General features: G+C 38.5%; 1 protein-coding gene across 6 annotated transcripts in view; it reads left to right on the forward strand.

Annotated features, from left to right (window-relative positions):
* The window catches only part of LOC126366071 (TWiK family of potassium channels protein 7-like), a 31,557-nt gene extending 15,019 nt beyond the window's left edge, over positions 1-16,538 (forward strand). For all 6 annotated transcript variants that reach the window (XM_050008985.1, XM_050008986.1, XM_050008983.1 and 3 more), the window contains 3 exons: positions 3,034-3,234; positions 5,034-5,254; positions 15,513-16,538. In XM_050008985.1, the coding sequence (XP_049864942.1) occupies positions 3,034-3,234; positions 5,034-5,254; positions 15,513-15,674 (584 nt within the window). In that variant the 3' untranslated portion in view covers positions 15,675-16,538. The remainder of the gene's footprint in view (positions 1-3,033; positions 3,235-5,033; positions 5,255-15,512) is intronic.
* Positions 16,539-19,378: the final 2,840 nt, after the last annotated feature.

The following is a 19,378-nucleotide window of genomic DNA, read 5'->3' on the forward strand; positions in this document are numbered from 1 at the left end:
GGGTGTTTTTATCTCAAAATACCCTCCAGAATCCGCAGGTCCAATAGGTAACACCGTTGTCACTCCTATCCACCCCCGGCCTCCCACCAGCGGGTCTCACCGGGGAGGGAGTGATAGCGTGTGCGCTGCCTAGCGGACCGCTCGGTCTCGCGCAAGTGGACAACGCAACACCACCATCGCGCCCAAACAAACGGGGTGAGCAGGCAAGGATGGCTCCCCCGTCAGCCGGAGTAACGAAGCGCAGGGCGCGCACATTTGTGCGCACTCGCGCCGTCACGACGCCCATCGCCGCCCACGCACCACCGCCTCCACCGCGCCTCACCGGCGCAGACCTACGGCAGTCCCCCTTCCCGCTGCCCCTGCCTCGACTTCCGGGAACAGGAGCCGCGGAAAAGAAGAGGGCAACGACGCCGCCAGAGCGGCCTCCACCGAAACCCAGCGCGAGGACCACGCCGCCCGTCGCACTCTCCATGCCCTCACTGGACATGGAGACATCGCCGCCGCGCACTTTCTCTTTCGCGCCCACCAACCCCCTTTCGCCGCCCTCTATGTCCAGGCCGGACACGGAGACAACACCGCCGCGCTCATACGCGGCGGTGCTAAACACGAATCCGGACTCGCCGCCGCACGCGCCTCCGCGCCCGTCCCTCCGGACGACGCCCACACCGTCGCCGAAGCCCGTCCGCCTTCAGCCGCCGCTCGCCCCAGCGAGCAAGAAGATACCACCCATCGTGGTGGACCAGCTGCCCGACTGGCCGCACCACTTCCGCAAGCTGCGGGAGGTGCTCGGCCATGTCCCGAACGCGCGCCCATACGGGAAGGGCGTCCGTTTTATGGCGAAGACCCACGAAGAGTTCCGGCTTTACCAGCGCTACCTTGCCGGCCTGGAGAAAGCGACGGGACTCTCGTGGTTCGCCTACGCCCCCCCGGCGGAGCGCGCCTTGAAGCTGGCCATCAAGGGCCTGCCTGCTGACACCAACGTCGCCGAACTGGAGGAGGAGCTGCGCAACCGCGGCTTCGACCCCCAGTATATCCGTCCCATCCAAGGCAGGGTGGGCGGTATCTTCTTTGTGGAGATCAGGCGGACACTCGGCTTCCAAGCCATATATGACACCACCGAGCTTCTCTGCATGCCCGGAGTTAAAATTGAAGCATGGAGGGGACGTAAAGGAGCTCCTCAATGTCATCGCTGCCAGCAGTTTCGGCACAGTAGCCACAACTGCCACCGCCCGGCGGCCTGCGTTCGCTGTGGCGAAAGCCACGCAGCGAAGGACTGCCAGCGACCCCGGGAGGTTCCGGCCACGTGCTGCAACTGCGGAGGTGCACACCCTGCCAACAGCCCTTCTTGCCCTGTGAAGTCGCGCGAGTTGCGCAACACAAGGGCAGGCACCGCGCCCTTGACCAGTGCAAGAAGAGCTGCACCTGCGACCTCCATTGTGGACCCGAGCAGCGAACCGACAGCGAGGAGCTCGCTCATGGCCGCGGCGAACGGCCCAAACGGGCCCAAACCGCAAAGGCAGAGGCGCGCCCGTAAAAGGGCTACCCCTGCCCCTACTGCCACCACCACCGCCGAGCCCATCGCCGTGGAACCCGTCCCGCCGCAGCCCTCTATGTCAGAAACAGCAGCCGCCGCCCCTCCCAAGGGGAAGAAGGCGAGGCCCCGAGCGGAGGCACCCCCAGCTCCCTCCAGCGAGAAGCTGGAAGTGCTGGAGCAGACTATACAGCTGCTCCACAACATCCTAGCCGCCATCCGCTCTAGGACTGACCCAGTGCCCATCATCGTGGGAGGCCTGGCTTCACTGCTGGGCCAAATCACCGGTGGGCACTGACCACAACTACCGGACTGGACAGGGGCTGCCCACATCCACTACTCCCCGTCGAGTAGTTAGGATCGTGGCCACCCCCCGGGGGATGAGTTGACGCAGTCCTCTCCCCCCCTCCAGCCGACTCGACACCAGCTGCCCCGGCAACGGAGCAGCTCACCGGACCTGACACCACCGCTAGCTGACGGGCGCTCACTGGGCCTCCCCCAACGGGGAATCACCCGGTGGGCTCGACCTCGCTAGCGGCTCCACGGACTGACACACCATCGGGCTCACGGAGGGGCGATCTCGCCCGCCGTGTCCCACCCCCGTGCCACGCCCGCCTTCGCGGGCGGCGAGTGCGACCACGCCAAGGGGGCATAGCCCCGAGGGCGTCTCCCCGTCGCGGGCTTCGCCCGCGACGTGAAGAAGCAACCAGCCTCTCTCCCGCCGCGCCGGCCAGCGCAGTGAGCGCAGAGAGCGAGTTGGTTTTGTTTCGGAGTTATTTATCATTGTAATCTTTAAAGTTTTTTGTTGAAATTAAGCTATGTCAAAGACAATTTTATTCACAATGAAGTACTCTTAACCAACAACATATTTATATTTATATTTGAATAAAGATTAATATTATTATGTTGATACAACTTAAACAAATTATTTCGACCAAATTTGGTACCATAAAAACGGTCATTGTGACTAAACCTTAAAAGATAGACATATGCCGTCGCGGACTTTTTTTTAGATCATGTATAGAGGAATAATTCTTTCATACATATTTTTTGTGTATCTTGAACCGTTTTCGCAGCGCACGCAAAGAAAGCCTTCAAAAATGAATAATTTTCCCCGTTTTTTACACATTTACCGCTCTGTCTTTCCTCCTATTGGTCATAGCGTAATGTTATTTAGCCTATAGCCTTCCTCGATAAATGGACTATCCAACAAAAAAAGAATTATTCAAATCGCACCAGTAGTTTCGGAGATTAGCGCGTTCAAACAAACAAACAAACAAACAAACTCTTCAGCTTTATAATATTAGTATAGATAACATATTGCATTTATCTACGTAGACAACATTCACTGTGTCTATTGGTTGACTCTGAAGTAGGTTGTCGCAACGCGCGATATTGCATAAACCACGCTGCACGAGCTGATGTCTTTTTTCCAACATTTTGTAAAAAATCTTTTTATTTATCTAAAGAACAAATATATTTATTTTCATGTATTGTTTTAGGGTGCTGTAGTAAAGTAACAGACGCGAATCCCGCCGGGCAGCGATCATTGTATGCCCTTTGGGCTGTGGGGTTCCTATTCCTGTACCTGTCAGCTGGTGCCGGTCTGTTCAAAATGTGGGAAGACGACTGGACCTTCTACGATGGCTTCTACTTCTGCTTCATCACTATGACCACCATTGGGTTCGGTGATCTTGTACCAAGTATGTTATTGAAGTGCGTTAAAGAACTATATATATAATCTTGTAATAATAATAAAACGAAACAATGAGATTTATTCATGACATAAAGTTAAGTCAAAAAATATACCTAGGTACACAGATTTTCGTTCACCAATATATTGTTTAAGGGCACTGTGTCGAAGTTTTTCTTGCAGCTTCTTTTCCTCGGCTATACAGGTAGTGAGAAACTGTAGTAGTTTCAGGCGGATGAGATGTTCGTTATGTAAAAATGACGATTCTGAATACTGAACAAAGATATTTTTGAATTTGAATGTTGATACTTACACAGATTAAAATAAACATAACTTAACCTAAAAAAGTTAAAAAAAGCATACATAAACTGCCTATATACGTCCCACTGCTGGGCACAGGCCTCCCCTCAATCAACCAGAGGGGGTATGGAGCATACTCCACCACGCTGCTCCATTGCGGGTTGGTGGAGGTCTTTTACGGCTAATAGCCGGGACCAACGGCTTAACGTGCCCTCCGAAGCACGGAATCATCTTACTTTTTCGGACAATTAGGTGATTCAAGCCTGAAAAGTCCTTACCAAACAAAGGACAGTCTCACAAAGTGATTTCGACAATGTTCCCATCGGGAATCGAACCCGGACCTCCAGATCGTGAGCCTAACGCTCTAACCACTAGACCACGGAGGCTGTGCTTGTAAAAAAAGCATAATAAAGAAAAACAAAAACATTACTAGTAAAAATATAAACAAATGATTATTTTAAAGATCATAATGATTATACTTTAGAAACAATGAGGGACTTTCCAGGACACGTTTCTCAAGAAAAATATTGTACAATATAATAATGTACAACGTGACCTTCGTTTAATCTTCTAATTTCATGAATAACAGACGTATGCATCTTTTATCGTCGTTGTTGTTATTACACCCAGCTATAACTCCCGGCAAACTTCTTGAGCATCGAGTGTCGTAGTGGGGGAAAGTTCGCGCACGTACACTTCCGTGCAAAAAAAAATGAACTTTTGATTATTTTCTTAACTTATTAAAAAAAACAATTATTATATTATTTAATTATATAAATAAAACTAAACTTATATTAAAACTTATATTAATTATTATTATTATTATTATAAGTTTATTAAAACTTATATTATATTGTTATATTTAATAAAAAAATAATCGTCAGGTAAGTATAATATTCCTTCCATGAGGTTGAAACCAGCAATACCAGAGCTAGTGCTAGGTTTTGGATCTGTAGACATAGACCTCGTGCTAGTAACTAATTCTTAAACTTAAACAAATGAGCAATAACAGAAAAAACTAACAAAAGACCAATAACAAAAACGTGACAGTTTCACTGCACGCAAGTGTATTCGGGAGTCAAAGGGACGAGGACAAGAGTGCGCGGGGGAAGTATCGACTGATCTACCAATAGCCGGTCGATGTGGGACTCACTCGCCCCCGCGCCTCGTACCGCACCACCAAAGAGATCTAAAATTCGGTTGTGCGCAGTCAAGGTCGATGCTCAAGAAGTTTGCCGGGACCTATACAGTGTGGAACGTCCCTCATTACTATGGTGTGAGTCTACTAATATGTAGGGCGTAGTTATTTGGGGATATTTTGGGATAACGTAGCGTAATATCCTTTCGTGCTTATTCAGTTTCTCAGAATGACTAATACTTACAAAAAAATAAATCCGAAACAACATCCATAATTTCTTTACCATTGCAGCATTACAATATTGAAATACTTATGACGTGCACTGCTGATATGCTATTTAAAGTTAATTGCAACAAGCCTTCTCTTTTCAGAAAGACCAAAGTACATGTTGTTGTGTACGTTATACATATTGATCGGGTTAGCTCTGACTTCCACTATCATCGAGCTGGTGCGGCGTCAGTACGCCAGGTCTTGGCAGCAGCTTCGAGCGTTGTCAGGCCCTTTGGCAGACACCTTGAGAAGACTTGGAGACGCCGGTCGAGGGGTTGACGTGTCTGCGCTACACAACGACCTGAGAAAAGTGCTCACTGTGGTAAGTGATTATCATCATTTCTCCTAGCTATCGATGAGCTGGTGTGGCGTTAGTATGCTAGGTTTAGCAGCACCTTCGAGCGTTGTGTGGACTGTTTATTTTTTTCTGGACACTTTGAAAAGACTTGGAGCCATCGTTCGAGGGGTTGACGTGTCTGAGCTACACAGTGACCTGAGAAAAGTGTTCCCAGTGGCAAGTAAAATGCGCACTCTATCTTAGTACTATAGAATGTTCGAGGAGGCACCAGATACCTGCCAACTGAAATGATAATAGGCTCAGAATAGAGATGCCTGAAAAAAAGCGTGTGCCCTGGGGCACAAAATTGGCTATGAAAACAAAAAAAATAATTGTAAAATGTGGTGGAAGCGTAGGTCCAGTCCACGAAGGTTTCAAATTCCTTTTAAAATCTTTGCAAGTGTTAACATTAGAATAGTACTTTAGAAATTATATGTAGTTCCCTAAATGTTGTTCCCCGAATGCATGGAAACGGGGTTGACAATGAATTTTATTAGCAGATTAACCTTAGCTTCATTTTACAACTCCAGACTAAGCGGCGGCATCGTATATCTCCTCTATAGTATAGATAAAATATTTGTTTCTCTAGAAGATGTTGTTGTGTCAGTGTAGTCTCGCATGTTTGTTGTTGCTCTATATACATTAAAAAATAAACTTCAGAATTGTTGATGTGATATTAGTACTTAATCTATAAGAGTGAGTCAGTAATGGTTCCGAGAATACTCCTTGATATCGCTAACGACCTGCATAGGTTCAAAGCGTTTGCACAATCCAAATGCTTCGGCAAGGAAGCATCAGCGTTGCTTGTTGACAGACTTCCGCAGCTGCCATAAACACAAGTCTTGAAGACTGACGTCCGTAAGAGCAGCAGCCATGATTGATGCGTTGTTTATAAACGACGTCTTGGAGATGCGGCAAATGTGTTATAAAATAAGGAGTAATATAAAATATACCCATTCATACATTCATGCGGGTAATCCCGAGAGGGACGGACAAAGCTGCACATTATCATATGACAACTTGCAACCGCTTTGAAGTGAAATCCTAAGATGCATATACTGAACCGTTTTGTAGAGAAGTTCAATACCTGGGATGGTTCATCATGGTTTTGAAAAGGACGCAATGTTGCGGTTTTTACGACAGATTTGGGAAATGTCCCAATTCAACACAAATACAGGCAAATATTTCTTATAAAAAAAGAAGTGCTTGGAATAATTCATGCTGAGTTTATTTACATTGTGGTGTAGTATGTAGATATCACAATCAGTTTAAGATAACCACAGACGATTTTCGTTTTGTGAAGATAGGGGAAGGGAGATGAATTTATTAGAGACGGCGTTCCATTTGCTACCATGCAAATAGTAAGAGAAAGATTTATTTCTCGACATGTCCCAAAAGAACTAGAACTTTACTGCAGACCTAAGCTGCAACAGACGTCTTTTGGATAGGGATGGTTTATGTGTTGAAATGGAATTGCTTTTATGCACAATGGGTTTTTTTCCTCTGGTGTTCACTGTTCTACTCGTAGACTAGAAATTCGCTAATGTTTTCTTATAGATCAAATCGAAATCTAAAATAAATCAAAGGATTAGCATGCTGTGGTTGCAATGAGTAGTTGAGTAGGTCACGTTTGGCGCAACATCTTGGAGAAACGATAAGGAGAAAACGTGTTCTTAGTGGCCACGATAGCACAAACGTCGTGTACCTAAACCGTTTTCTCGTTACGAAAAATAAAATAGCAAAACAGCTAAGAGACGAACAGTTGTAGTGTAACTTACGTTCAGCAGAGATAGGATTGAACACATGCTGATTGTAATGATCAAAACTCTTTACAACAGCTCTATTTCACTCAAAATACACATTCATAATTTACATAAACATGCTGTTCTGTAAGTTTAGCAAGTTGTTAATTAATAAATAAATGAATAAAGAGAGTTTAAGGCTCGTCTGTCCCTGTTTGATATGCCTTTCCTAATAAATTATGTAAGTCAACACTTTCGTACGGAACACGTACGTATCTTTTTGTGGACTCTGTTTATTTGTTCACGAATAATATTGTCAAGGGTTTGTTGGGTTTATTTTGTGCGAAATGAACAATAGCGTAGACAGACACGGAACTGGGGAACACTGATTTAATTAGGAAACACGCCCATTAATGGATTTGGATTCCAAGTTCTTTTTAATGTAAACTTATTTATTTCTGCCCGCATTGGAACAGAAAGGGGTAAGGAATACGGTCTTCGAATTACTTTTCCAAGTCGCTGTAACTCGTTTCCGTTCGCAGTAGTTATTAGTTGATTGCTTCCACCTAATAGTTAGTTTTAAATGGCTTTTCTTGATAAAGTAAGCTTAGAATAAGCGTAGCAATTATGCAAGTTAATCAAAGGTTTTACGAGAATCAAAGATTCATTACGAAGTTGGAAATATGGCTCTATACAAAGAGCACGACGATAAATCTTTGCCTGAAACGTCGGAAATGGTTCTCAGAACCGAGCTACATTGATTTCTCATTCATACTCTCGCGTTACCCTTGAACGTCTAGACAAAGTTTTGTTCCCATAATTGTTGACTAAAAAAATCTGAGATCAAAATGACAAATATTACTTGAGTAAGTAAATGCTGGAATATTCAGCAGGAGCAATAATTAATACAACACTCGTTTACTGAAAGCATCGAACTCTCGATCTGCCGACTTGATGTATTGTTGTTTGCTAACCTCGGGCCTTAGTAAATATTTGCCGCCTCATCAATAATCCTTCATTGAAGATACCCATTGTGATTAGTAATAGATATTCGCTTTTAAATATAAAATTGACGTGAATTGGAAGAATATTAACTTTACATTTTGGTCTTCCGGTCTGGCCATGAAATTTTGATTGGATTTTATGGTTATGAGGATAGGTATATTGGTGAAGTTTCTAGAAGCACTCGCTGCTAAGTGGTTTGAAGTGGAACCCGGCATCCTAATACGATATTAACGATAAGCTCCCGCACCTTTTCTAGGTATATGGACGAGCATATGTCTCTATTTAGGGCTTGGATCGATTCTACGAACCATGGGTTCGGCGTGGTAACGTAAATGGCTATTCGCTTGCATAAGTCCATCGAGGTCAACGCATGATCAATGTCGTAACAGCCACCCTTTTAGTTTTAGTGCTCAATAAAATTCGCCGAATGACTTATACTTAGTGTTTGCTTTATTTCTTAATGCTTAAGCGTATTGCGTAAAAATTGTTCGCGGCTTATAAGTAATAGGACATCTCAGTTATTCCTCGAGTTTGGATACAAGAAAATATCTATACTATCTAATATATATATCGTTGACTTCATAAAAATAACCTTTCGTTTTACGATATGTTACATCATATTCTAAGAGGATTCTGAGTAATAGAAAACACACGAGTTTTACAGTCTATAAGACGAATATTATACTCTATTTTTATAAGTTTCCAATAACATCTATTGGTCATAAACCTTCGGGTTGTTTTAAAAGTGCGTCATAGGATTAACGGCCTTCGTGGAAGAGATGTTTCAGTATTACGTGCAATGTATGGGATCATTGCGGCTGAAAAAACAATTTGCATGTTACCACATCGATTCGGTGTTTGCGGTATAAAATAAAAAGAACCGCATTGAGACGTTATGCGGTTGTGCTGTAGGCTTATTAGGCTATAAAGTATGATATACCCCGAGAACAAGTTATTTTACTTTCTGTTGGCATCTTGTAATAATACATATATAATGTCTTCTTAAAGACAATGAAATATTCTTGTGAATAAAAACTACGTTGCGTTTCTCTGAAATAAAGTATTTTTATTAATACACTTGTTTTGTAAGTAAGTAATTACATTATTCTATACTAAATAACTAAATTCACCTGAAATAAAGAAACAACATTCGAAGCAAATAATTCACATTTTTACATAACCTCTTCTTCAGAAAATAAAATTATATTTTTGACATTTTATAAGACAAAGATTATTAATACCATAGAGAACGTAATGAGTCCATGGATCTCATTTACATCTCCCCCCCCTGTTAACAATCAGCAAAATTCACGACTATTCTTCTTAATGGGGTATTCAGAGGAATATCCACCGCATACTGAATTAAGTGTTCTAATAAGTACATACCACTGGTATAAGTTTTGTTATGTGGAAAAGATTTGATTCGATTTTCTTATGTCCTGTGTTTATTCTATATATTGAGTTTGACAACTTTTCTAAGATTATATATGGACCAATTCTTAATTCATCTAATTTTTTTCTATTTAATCGATTCCCGTTTTCAACATATACTAAGTCCCCTACTTTTAGTTCACATTTTATTCTGTTCTTGTCAAAGTATTGTTTATTATAGTTGTGTGATTTTATAGTATTTTCCAATGCTTCTTTTCTATCTTGTAATAAATTATTAAATGATATTGTTAGTTTCAATTCTTCGGGTAAAACATCAACATTTTTTCCTTCTAATAAATATTTTGGGGCAAAACCTGTTACAGTGTGTTCTGTTTCGTTATACTTTTTTGTACATTCATGTGCTATAGTCGTCCAAGCAAGTTTTTCCTTTCTCTCATTTATTTTACATCGAATTTTGTTAACTAGCGTTTGATTTAGTCTCTCGTTTAAACCATTGGAGAACGGTGCATTTACAGCAGTGAAGATAATTGGTATATTCTCTTTATTTAAAAATTCTTTAAAATCTCTCGAATTTATACCTGGATATTGATCGGACAGAATCAAGCCAATTTTATTTTCACAAGTTACATTTTGAACAAGTTTTATAAAATCATTTGAGTTTTGAGTTTTTGAAGTTAAAATATAAGCGTACCTGGTGAAGTGATCGACCAAGAGGTGCAAATAAGTCTTAGTAGAACGTGAACCACCAAATCCACCAATGGTATCTATAGATACTATTTCAAATGGATATGTAGCCGGACCTAACTGAGACAACAATCCAAATTTGTATTTTCCTCTAGATTTGTTTTTTATGCAGACTTCACATGTTTCACAAATTCTTTTTATATTATATATTAAATTTTTAACTTCATAGAATGGTTTAATTTTTCTTTTTAATTGTTGTGTCCCTATATGACAGTAAGCATAATGTACTTTCTCTATAAATTGTTTACTAAATTCTTCCGTTAATAGCATTTTCTTTTTCTCTCACCTTCTTATAGTATATCATATCTTTCATTTTTAGTTTATTTTTATTCTGTTTTATCTGCTCATTTCTTTCTTGATCATTTTTTATGTCTTCTAGTTTAATTAGGTTTACAATTTTTAAGCATTCCTCCTCATTGTGACATGGTTCCAATACAGGATTTCTACTCAAACAATCTGCTTCTAAATTGTCCCTTCCTGGGGAATAAATTACTTCAAAATCATACTGTGATATATAATATGTTAGATCTCCCAGCTCTTCATCCGTTCTTGCTTTTATATTCATTTTCTCCAAAGGTTTATGGTCGGTGAAAACTTTAAATCTTTTTCCCATGAGCCAATGTTGCCAATACTTGATTGCTTCTTTTATTGCTAAACACTCTATATATATAGCTTTCTTCTTTTTTTGGATGTCGTTTAGTTTGCGCGAAAAATATGCACAAGGTTTTTCTTCTCCATTGAGACAGCTGTGGTTGCTTCAAGACTGCGCCTATACCTTGTATACTTGCGTCTGTATAAATATGTATAGGTAAATCCGGATCAAAGATTTCTAAAATAGGCTTTGAACATAGAAGTTTTTTTATGGTCTCAAAGGAATCTTGACATCCCTCTGACCAAATAAATGCTTGTCCTTTTCTCAACAAATTATGTAAAGGATCTAATATGATTGATATATTAGGTATATATTTTCCATAAAAATTTATTTTACCTAGAAATTGACGTACGTTCTTTTGCGTCTTAGGAATAGGAAACTCTTTTATAGCAATTAGATTGTCCTTCAGTGGAGTGATTGTGTTATTTTGTATTATATGACCTAAATATTTAACTGAGTCTTGTGCAAAATTACATTTTGAAAATTTTAATCTGAACCCTTCTTTCAATATTGCTTCCAACAACAATGTTAAATGTTTAATATGATCTGCAAATGTTTCTGAAAATACTAAAATATCATGAATATAATTTACTGCGAAATCTGATAGGTTATGTTTTCTTATAATACTACTTAATACTCTCTGAAAGATTGCTGGAGACGACTTCAATCCAAATGGTAAACATGTCCATTGAAAGTGTCCTTCTTGGGTAACAAAAGCAGTTTTGTGCCTATCTTCAATTCGCAATGGTATTGACCAAAATGCTGAATTTATGTCTAATGTTGAGAAGACTTTGCATTTTTTTGTTTTGATCATTAAATCTTCATTAAATCTGGAAAAGGTTGCGATTGTGGTATCACAATTTTATTTAAGTCACGGAAATCTATACATAGCCGTGACCTCTTTCCTTCTTCTTTTTTAAAAGCCATCGTTACTGGAGCAGCAAACGGACTATAAGATTCTTCAATTAAATTTCTTTCTAACAATTTCGATATTTGTCGTTCTATTTCTTTTTTATCTTCAATACTGCATCTGTATGGCCTTTTACTACAGTATTTATCAATTAATAAATCAATACGCGCTTCATATTCTCTTACTGTGCCGATATCATATTTGTCTTTAGCGAAAAGAGATTTATACTTGCATAATAAATCTTCTATTTCTGAGCATTTTTGTGTATCTAGATGATTTACAGTAATATCAAAGTTTGATTCTTCCACGTATTCATTAAAGTTTACTTCATACTCAGTATTAGTACGTTGACCAATCTTTTCCAGAAAATCCTGTTTGTATTGTTATTATTTAAGTTATCTTCTTTCTCAATACTACCTGTATAGCCAGGAATTATCATTGTATTGTTTTTTTCTGTATTTTTTCCTTTCTTCAAATTACATATATTTTGTGATATTTCCAGTTTGTCATTTTGTACAAGATGGTATTTTTCTATACAGTCCAATCCAATTAGAAAGTCGGAATCAAAATTTTCTTCATCTATCACAAACACATTTATGTTTTCCTCAATGTCAAATATCTTTATCTTCAATTTTACTATTCCTTTAGTACTCTTAACACCATTAATCGTTTTTAAGCCTGTATTTTCAATGTTGTCACATCCTTTGTCATTTAGATTACCTTTTATGGACAATAATTTGGAATTTATTAAAGACACATTTGATCCCGAATCATAAATTCCCATAATATTCATGGTATCATTTATTAATAATTTTATTTTGATTAATGGTGGAATGGCTAGTTTTTTGGATTTATTTTGTGTAATTCTGTTTCTATCTCCGAGTTATTAACATATCTGATTTGTTCCCGTCCATATCTGTCATTATTTTTATTTTTGAACCAACACAATGATTCTGGATGATAACGTATTCCTTTGTTTTCTTTTTCGCATATTTTGCACGGCTGTTCTTTTCCATCCTTTTCTTTATTTTTAGTTTCAAGACCTCCTGTTTTCTTTTCGTAATAATTTTTTTTATTAAATGTTCCAATCCTCTTATATTACCAAATAAATCTTTTGTCTCTTTCAGGTTATTTCTATCAATTTTATCAGCTATATAGTTTGGGAGTCCTGTAACGATCAGATCTATCAGAGTTTGTATGTCCATTGATTTGTTAATTTCCAACAAAAGTCTCTCTTTCTTTAAGGCATATTCCAATAATAATCCTTGTCTGTACTTGAACAACATTGCATACCTGATCGGAGACCATCCCTTATTTGCATAGGTTTCACAGAAGTTCTCTTTCCATAACGACCACTTTGAATTTATTTTATATTTTATGAGCATAGAACTGTACCAATCTAGACACGAATCCTCCAAGAACAATCTAAGGGCCTCAATTTTCTTAATATCCTCATCTATTCCCAAACGGGTACATTCTGTTTCGAAAATACTCATCCATTGATCCACATTTGATGTTTTCTTGGTAAATTTTTCTATTGTAAATGTTTCTGTTAATTTCCCAATATTGTATGGTCTATGTGTATCCTTTCTTGTTTCTGAAAAATTCTCTAAAATCCGTGTTAAAGTGTCTTCCGTAATACCGGTAGTAACAGTATGTTGTCGCGTTTCTGGTGTTATCTCTTCTAATAAATATCCTTTAAATTGCATATTTCCATCTTCATCTCGGTAAACATTATTTATTTCCGGTGTCACGGTAATCCAAACTTGTCTTTTATCATGCCTTCTTTGTAGTGTATTTTTTACCTTTTGAAAAGTTGGTGTTGTTATCAGTTTATCATGCAGTTTTACCGGTTGGTATTGTTCCGGAATAAAAAACATCGATTCCTTCGCATCTGTGATTGAGGTTAAGCAGATTACATTTGTTTTGGGATCTTCACACGCTTTTACAATAAATTCAAATTTAAATTTCTCCATTTTTTGCTAAATGTTGTTTTATAATGTCTTCTTAAAGACAATGAAATATTCTTGTGAATAAAAACTACGTTGCGTTTCTCTGAAATAAAGTATTTTTATTAATACACTTGTTTTGTAAGTAAGTAATTACATTATTCTATACTAAATAACTAAATTCACCTGAAATAAAGAAACAACATTCGAAGCAAATAATTCACATTTTTACATAACCTCTTCTTCAGAAAATAAAATTATATTTTTGACATTTTATAAGACAAAGATTATTAATACCATAGAGAACGTAATGAGTCCATGGATCTCATTTACACATATACAAAGCTTTTTTGCACCAAGAATATGAGACGTAAAATTGGGTTACCAGACAACCCCTTTGACTTTAATGTATCCAGCTTTAAAATGACTGCATCGTGATATTGATATAACGTGAAATGGTCATGGGATATGAAATTGTTGGGTGTCATAAAGTTTATTTTTAATTGGCTTTAGTCACGGAAAGGAAATTATAAAGAGAACTACCCGTGAAAGTTTAGAAACAAAAATGCCTTTACAAATTACTTGTAGCAATTAAACGACTAGCTCATACGTTTTCCGGAAATAACTATTTGTAACGAGGAACGCGTTATTTTTTGTGTCTAGCCTGGCACGTAACTCAGACAAAGATTGATAGTTCGGCTAGCTTCAGTAGACAGAATATCCATGTACTGTATCGATTCGTATGTAAATCAAATGTCCACTTTACTTTTAGTTATTGCTTTACTTTTTGGTGCTGAAGTAAATTATGAAGAATAAGATTTCTTTTTATGTGATCCTTTTGAGTTAAAATATTATGATTACGCTAAGGCTACGCTTCAGGGTAACACTTAAAAAAAATGCGGTAAAAATTTTGTCGTTATAATATCGGCAATCTCACTTTACATAATAAGTCCATTTTCCTGGATTTTCCTTGACTACAGTCTATTTGAGTGGTAATGCTTTTTACTTGTACTTTACCTATATGTAATTCTTAATAGAGTATTTATCATTCACAGCGAATTTGTCTTCGCTTAATATTTGCAATGTAGAACTCTAGCTTCATTTGAACATTTCTGCACAACTGCTATATCTAAATGAAGAGACCAACCTCGTCCGTTTGTCATAAGGATCAGTCACTTGCAGATAAAATTGGCTTGAGTCCAGCAAACCTAGTTGGGCGGCGACCAACCCCTACTTATAGTCCAAAATTGAATTCATTATCTACAATATTGCAGTACACGCATATACTTGGCACCTTGACAGATTACATGGTACTCAACAATTTTAAAGTCATATAACAACAGCTAAAGAGGTTGCTTTAATCCATTTTTGAAGCAAATATTTATGCACATTCTTTTAACATTTAAGTAAGCGACCGTCTCACTGCTTGGATTTAACACATTTTCATTGTCTTTGCAGAACTCAAAACAATATGGTACCTAGTTAGGGTAGTTGACAACCTAGTTATAAGACAATAAAATAATACATTTTGCCACGTTTGAGTATTTCACGATAAGAATATTGTAATTAAAGCATATAATAACGGGTTCTTACCGCGTTTAAATGGGGATATGAGACTCCCGATATTTCGACACTGTTGCAAGTGCCATGATCACGGGATGACTGATGAGATCTCAATCTCAATCTCTCAGTAAGAACCCGTTATTATGTGCTTTAATTATGATAATAGCCGCGTAAACTTAAAACAAAGAATATTGTAATTAATTTATGACGTTAGAAACTACCCTATGTGTACATAGATCAGCTGTTGAACCATTTCATCAATAATAACCCAATATGTTTGTTGCAGGTAACAATGCCCCGTCTTAGCGGAGGACGGGACGCTCTTTCAGACAAGCGCCAGTTGGAATGGGAGGCTGCCGTGGAAGCAGTCATCAGGGACATCACAGCACCAGTCAATCAAAAGAAGCCGCCTATAGTACAGATCGTCATATATGAATCTTCCGTTTAGTAGAATTCTAGAAACATAACAGACGCCACGTGCAAATGTCACTTATTCGGAACGAATAGATTACCTGAATGAATCATTTTTATTTGTTCAAATATAAAGCTAGTCAGTTGTCACGTTTAAAAAAAGGATATTTCTTAAACACTAATGGAAAAATTGGCAGCGATTCAATTGCCGGGGTCGATCGACGGCGTTTCCCGCGTGACATTCGACAATAACTATTTATGCCAGAAAGTTCAAGGTCGGTCTCCCTTTTTCGCTTTACTTCCGCCGTACATCGATGCTACGCCACTGCCTAACTTTCAGTATTAGTATTAGAAGCATCATTGGAATAAAAATGTTGTTGGTCGGTCAATTCATCGTGGTATGTGGAGTGTTCGCGTGCCAACTTCCGAAAAATGTATGTGAACGTGATGTGAAAACTGCGAATAATGGCCGACGCGACGGCGAAGTGTTTAGCTTTAGACAAAGCATGTGATAAAACTATAAAGTTCAGTAGGTTATTTTCGCTGGTAGTTCAAGGTGAATCGCGAACTGTGTCAGTTGAATTCTAAATGCATGTAGTGTTTGTATGTGTGTAAAATAACGAATGATTTTCAAGTCTGTTGCAAGCGATACCTAACTGCACCTATCTATATTTATAAAACACTGAAATGTAAAATTAAGAATTCAAAAAATAAAAGCATTTGATCTATTATACCTTCATAGTTTATCTAAGTATGTATAAAACAAATATTCCCACTTTTCAGATTTGTAAAAGACATGTGAAGTTTATGTTTTATTTGATTACTTTAGCATGTAGATGTTACAATTATTTGGTTTCATGTTTAAAGAGTCTTTATTAATAATAAATGCAATTTCTAATAATTTCTTAGTTTAATTACAATTCCCTGCGTAGTTTTGTGAGTCATTAAAGTAGATACGTTATAGCAAGCGGTTATCCGCTTGCTAGCGATTAATATAAACGATCCATTAATTTGAAATGGCCACCAAAATTCCCGATTTGGTAGGGTAAGGTGGTGCAAGAGTGCGCAGGCGATAAGAGTGCGCATATGGCTCTGTGCAAAAACTGAAAGATATTTGCTGCTAATTTCAATCATGTTTTAAACACCTACTATGCCGGTTTACGCTCCCCAAAAATAATCGCGATTGAGTGAAAACTGTATCTCTCAGGTAAGCCCGAAGTTTTTTAATGCTTTTTATGTTAAATATCAACTATTTCAATGTGTGATTGTTTCAAAAAACAACCCACTACAAGTATTTGATTACAATTATTAAACAACCTAACCTGTCAACTTGCAGCTCGAAAGAAATAATTATAATCGCTGCGCAGAGATGGTGCTAGTAAAGTCATTACTGCGATTTGAGAAAAAATGTAAGAGTGCGCACTACGAGGATGTGTAAGATGGCGCGTGCGTACTCTTACACTACGGTGGATATTTTCAGCATTACCAGAAGATAAAGGAAAACTGACCGACAAAATTTACCACTTTCGTTATTAGAAAGAAGAAGCTCGTAAACGCGTCAATGGAGGTGAAGTAAGAAATCGGTTGCTAAATCTCTTGGAATTGCGGTATCTACTTTAAGAAAGAGGTTGCTCAGAACTTCAATTGCAACCAAATCAGGAAGATATGATCTTACGTTTCCGATAAAAGTAGAACAAAAAACCAAAAAAGCCTCGATTAGATTTTAAGAAGCCTAAAAAGCCTAAGAATGCTCCCAAAATAAAAAAGTGGAAATCTGGAGGGTGCGACGTAATATATAAAAAACCTATTGATGAAGACTGGATTGAGTGCTCCGGATGCAAAAACTGGTGGCATGAAAAATGTACAGCGTATACAGGCGTAGGAGCTTACATATGTGACTTTTGTGTGGACAAATAAACTGCGCACTCTTATCCGTCTCATAGCGCACTCTTACACACACCTGAGTGTAAGAGTGCGCAAATCTCATTTTGTGATTTAATTGAAATACGTCCAAAGATAATTATTATAGATGAAAATAATATATTCCAAATAATAGTCTATTAGTTACTGTATAATATTTAATAGAGTTGATTTTCCTAATTGCTTTTGTTTTATTTTTAGAACTAATTGAACTTTAAGTGCGCACTCCTGCACCACCTTACCCTACATCATCGACATTAGTCGTAATCTAGAGAACGGCTTGATTGAAAAGCATCACAGAAATATCAAGCACACTACACTCGACTGATTATATTGCACTAGCTTTCCGCCCGCGATTTTTTTACGTGGACGTCAGTTATCGCGTGCGACAAATTTTTCCATCCTTTTCTTTCATCACTTCAAAAATCGAGTTCCAGGATAAAAACTATACTACATCTAAATCGAGAGTGGCTTCCACATTTATATTGAGAGTGGATTTATGAGCTTACAAAATACGTGATAAAGCTACCACTTCTGGTATGCGGGTGAGCATTAAAGTTATAGAAAATCTTTGAACACGTTGTTCCTAAAAAACTGTCTTAGTATTAGACTATCTTGGTCCATTTCAATAGTTCCTATATCGTACAAACGTTTAGCGGTACGTTCGTATCATGTGGTACACCACTCTTGTGTTCCGTCTACCGATTTTATAGTGCAATAAAATATATCCCAATGTTTGTGTAATATCATAATTTATTGTGTAAACATGCTGCATGGTTTCATTGCGCACCAAATGGTTAGTAATCATAATACATTGTACGAAGAACAAATGACGCCGATAATGATTTTGTTATGCATACTTCAAAGTATGTCAATAATGGTCGTCATAAAATAAACAACGTTAAATTGACAGGCTGGAAATAAACTGGAGATAGAAGTTACGACTGTTATGACTATGATTGCAAAACTGGTGGCCGAGCTTCGTTGGATAGAGGCATATTAGCAGATAAATAAGTAGATAGACAAGGCACCTAATAGGGCGCAAGTAACAAGTCTCCTCGTATAAACTTTAATGTGTTAAAATTGGCACATCCTGGGTAATCTACATTAACTTTCATAACATAACATAACACATGACATAAGCTTACGACTGACAGATGTACACCCATCGCAAGATGAAGACAGACCGGCGATCTGGCCGCGTACTATCATAGGTCGATGAAGCGTGTGTACATTGACTTTCATTTATAAAATTTATGCCTGTATCACTTCAACCAGATCTGACATTTATTCACACATTGTTTGACTGTTTGTAAATTTTACTAAAACTGTACTAACCAGGCATCCATTTAATATATATTTAGAACGTTTAGAACAGATATCATTCATGTTTGTTCTATTTCGGTTGAATGTGACTGTTGTGTGATGCGTTTATGTTCTGACTGACTCACTTCCCTGTCGGATCCCATGAAACAGTTTTCCAATAAGATGCTCTTCTGTTATCACTGACGCATAGTATGTATTCAGAAATACTTATCATCATCAGCCGTATGACGCCCACTGCTGGGCATAGGCCTCCCCCGAAATACTTATATTCGCCAATATTACACCGTGAGTCGTACCATGCATAGCCGAGTTATCCACAAGTATCCGCATGTTATCGAAAAAAATCCCCATTATGTGGTTTTTGGGTCGTTTGTTAGTGCTAAGTTATTCGATAATAAAAATGTCTTACATTTCAAGAAATCGTTTCGATATCACACGACTATTATTAATCAAAGAAAACAAAGAAAGTCTGAGTTGATTTATTAATTTCGAGAC

This window comes from Pectinophora gossypiella, chromosome 4 (assembly GCF_024362695.1).
Source record: "Pectinophora gossypiella chromosome 4, ilPecGoss1.1, whole genome shotgun sequence".
Lineage (NCBI taxonomy): Eukaryota > Metazoa > Arthropoda > Insecta > Lepidoptera > Gelechiidae > Pectinophora > Pectinophora gossypiella.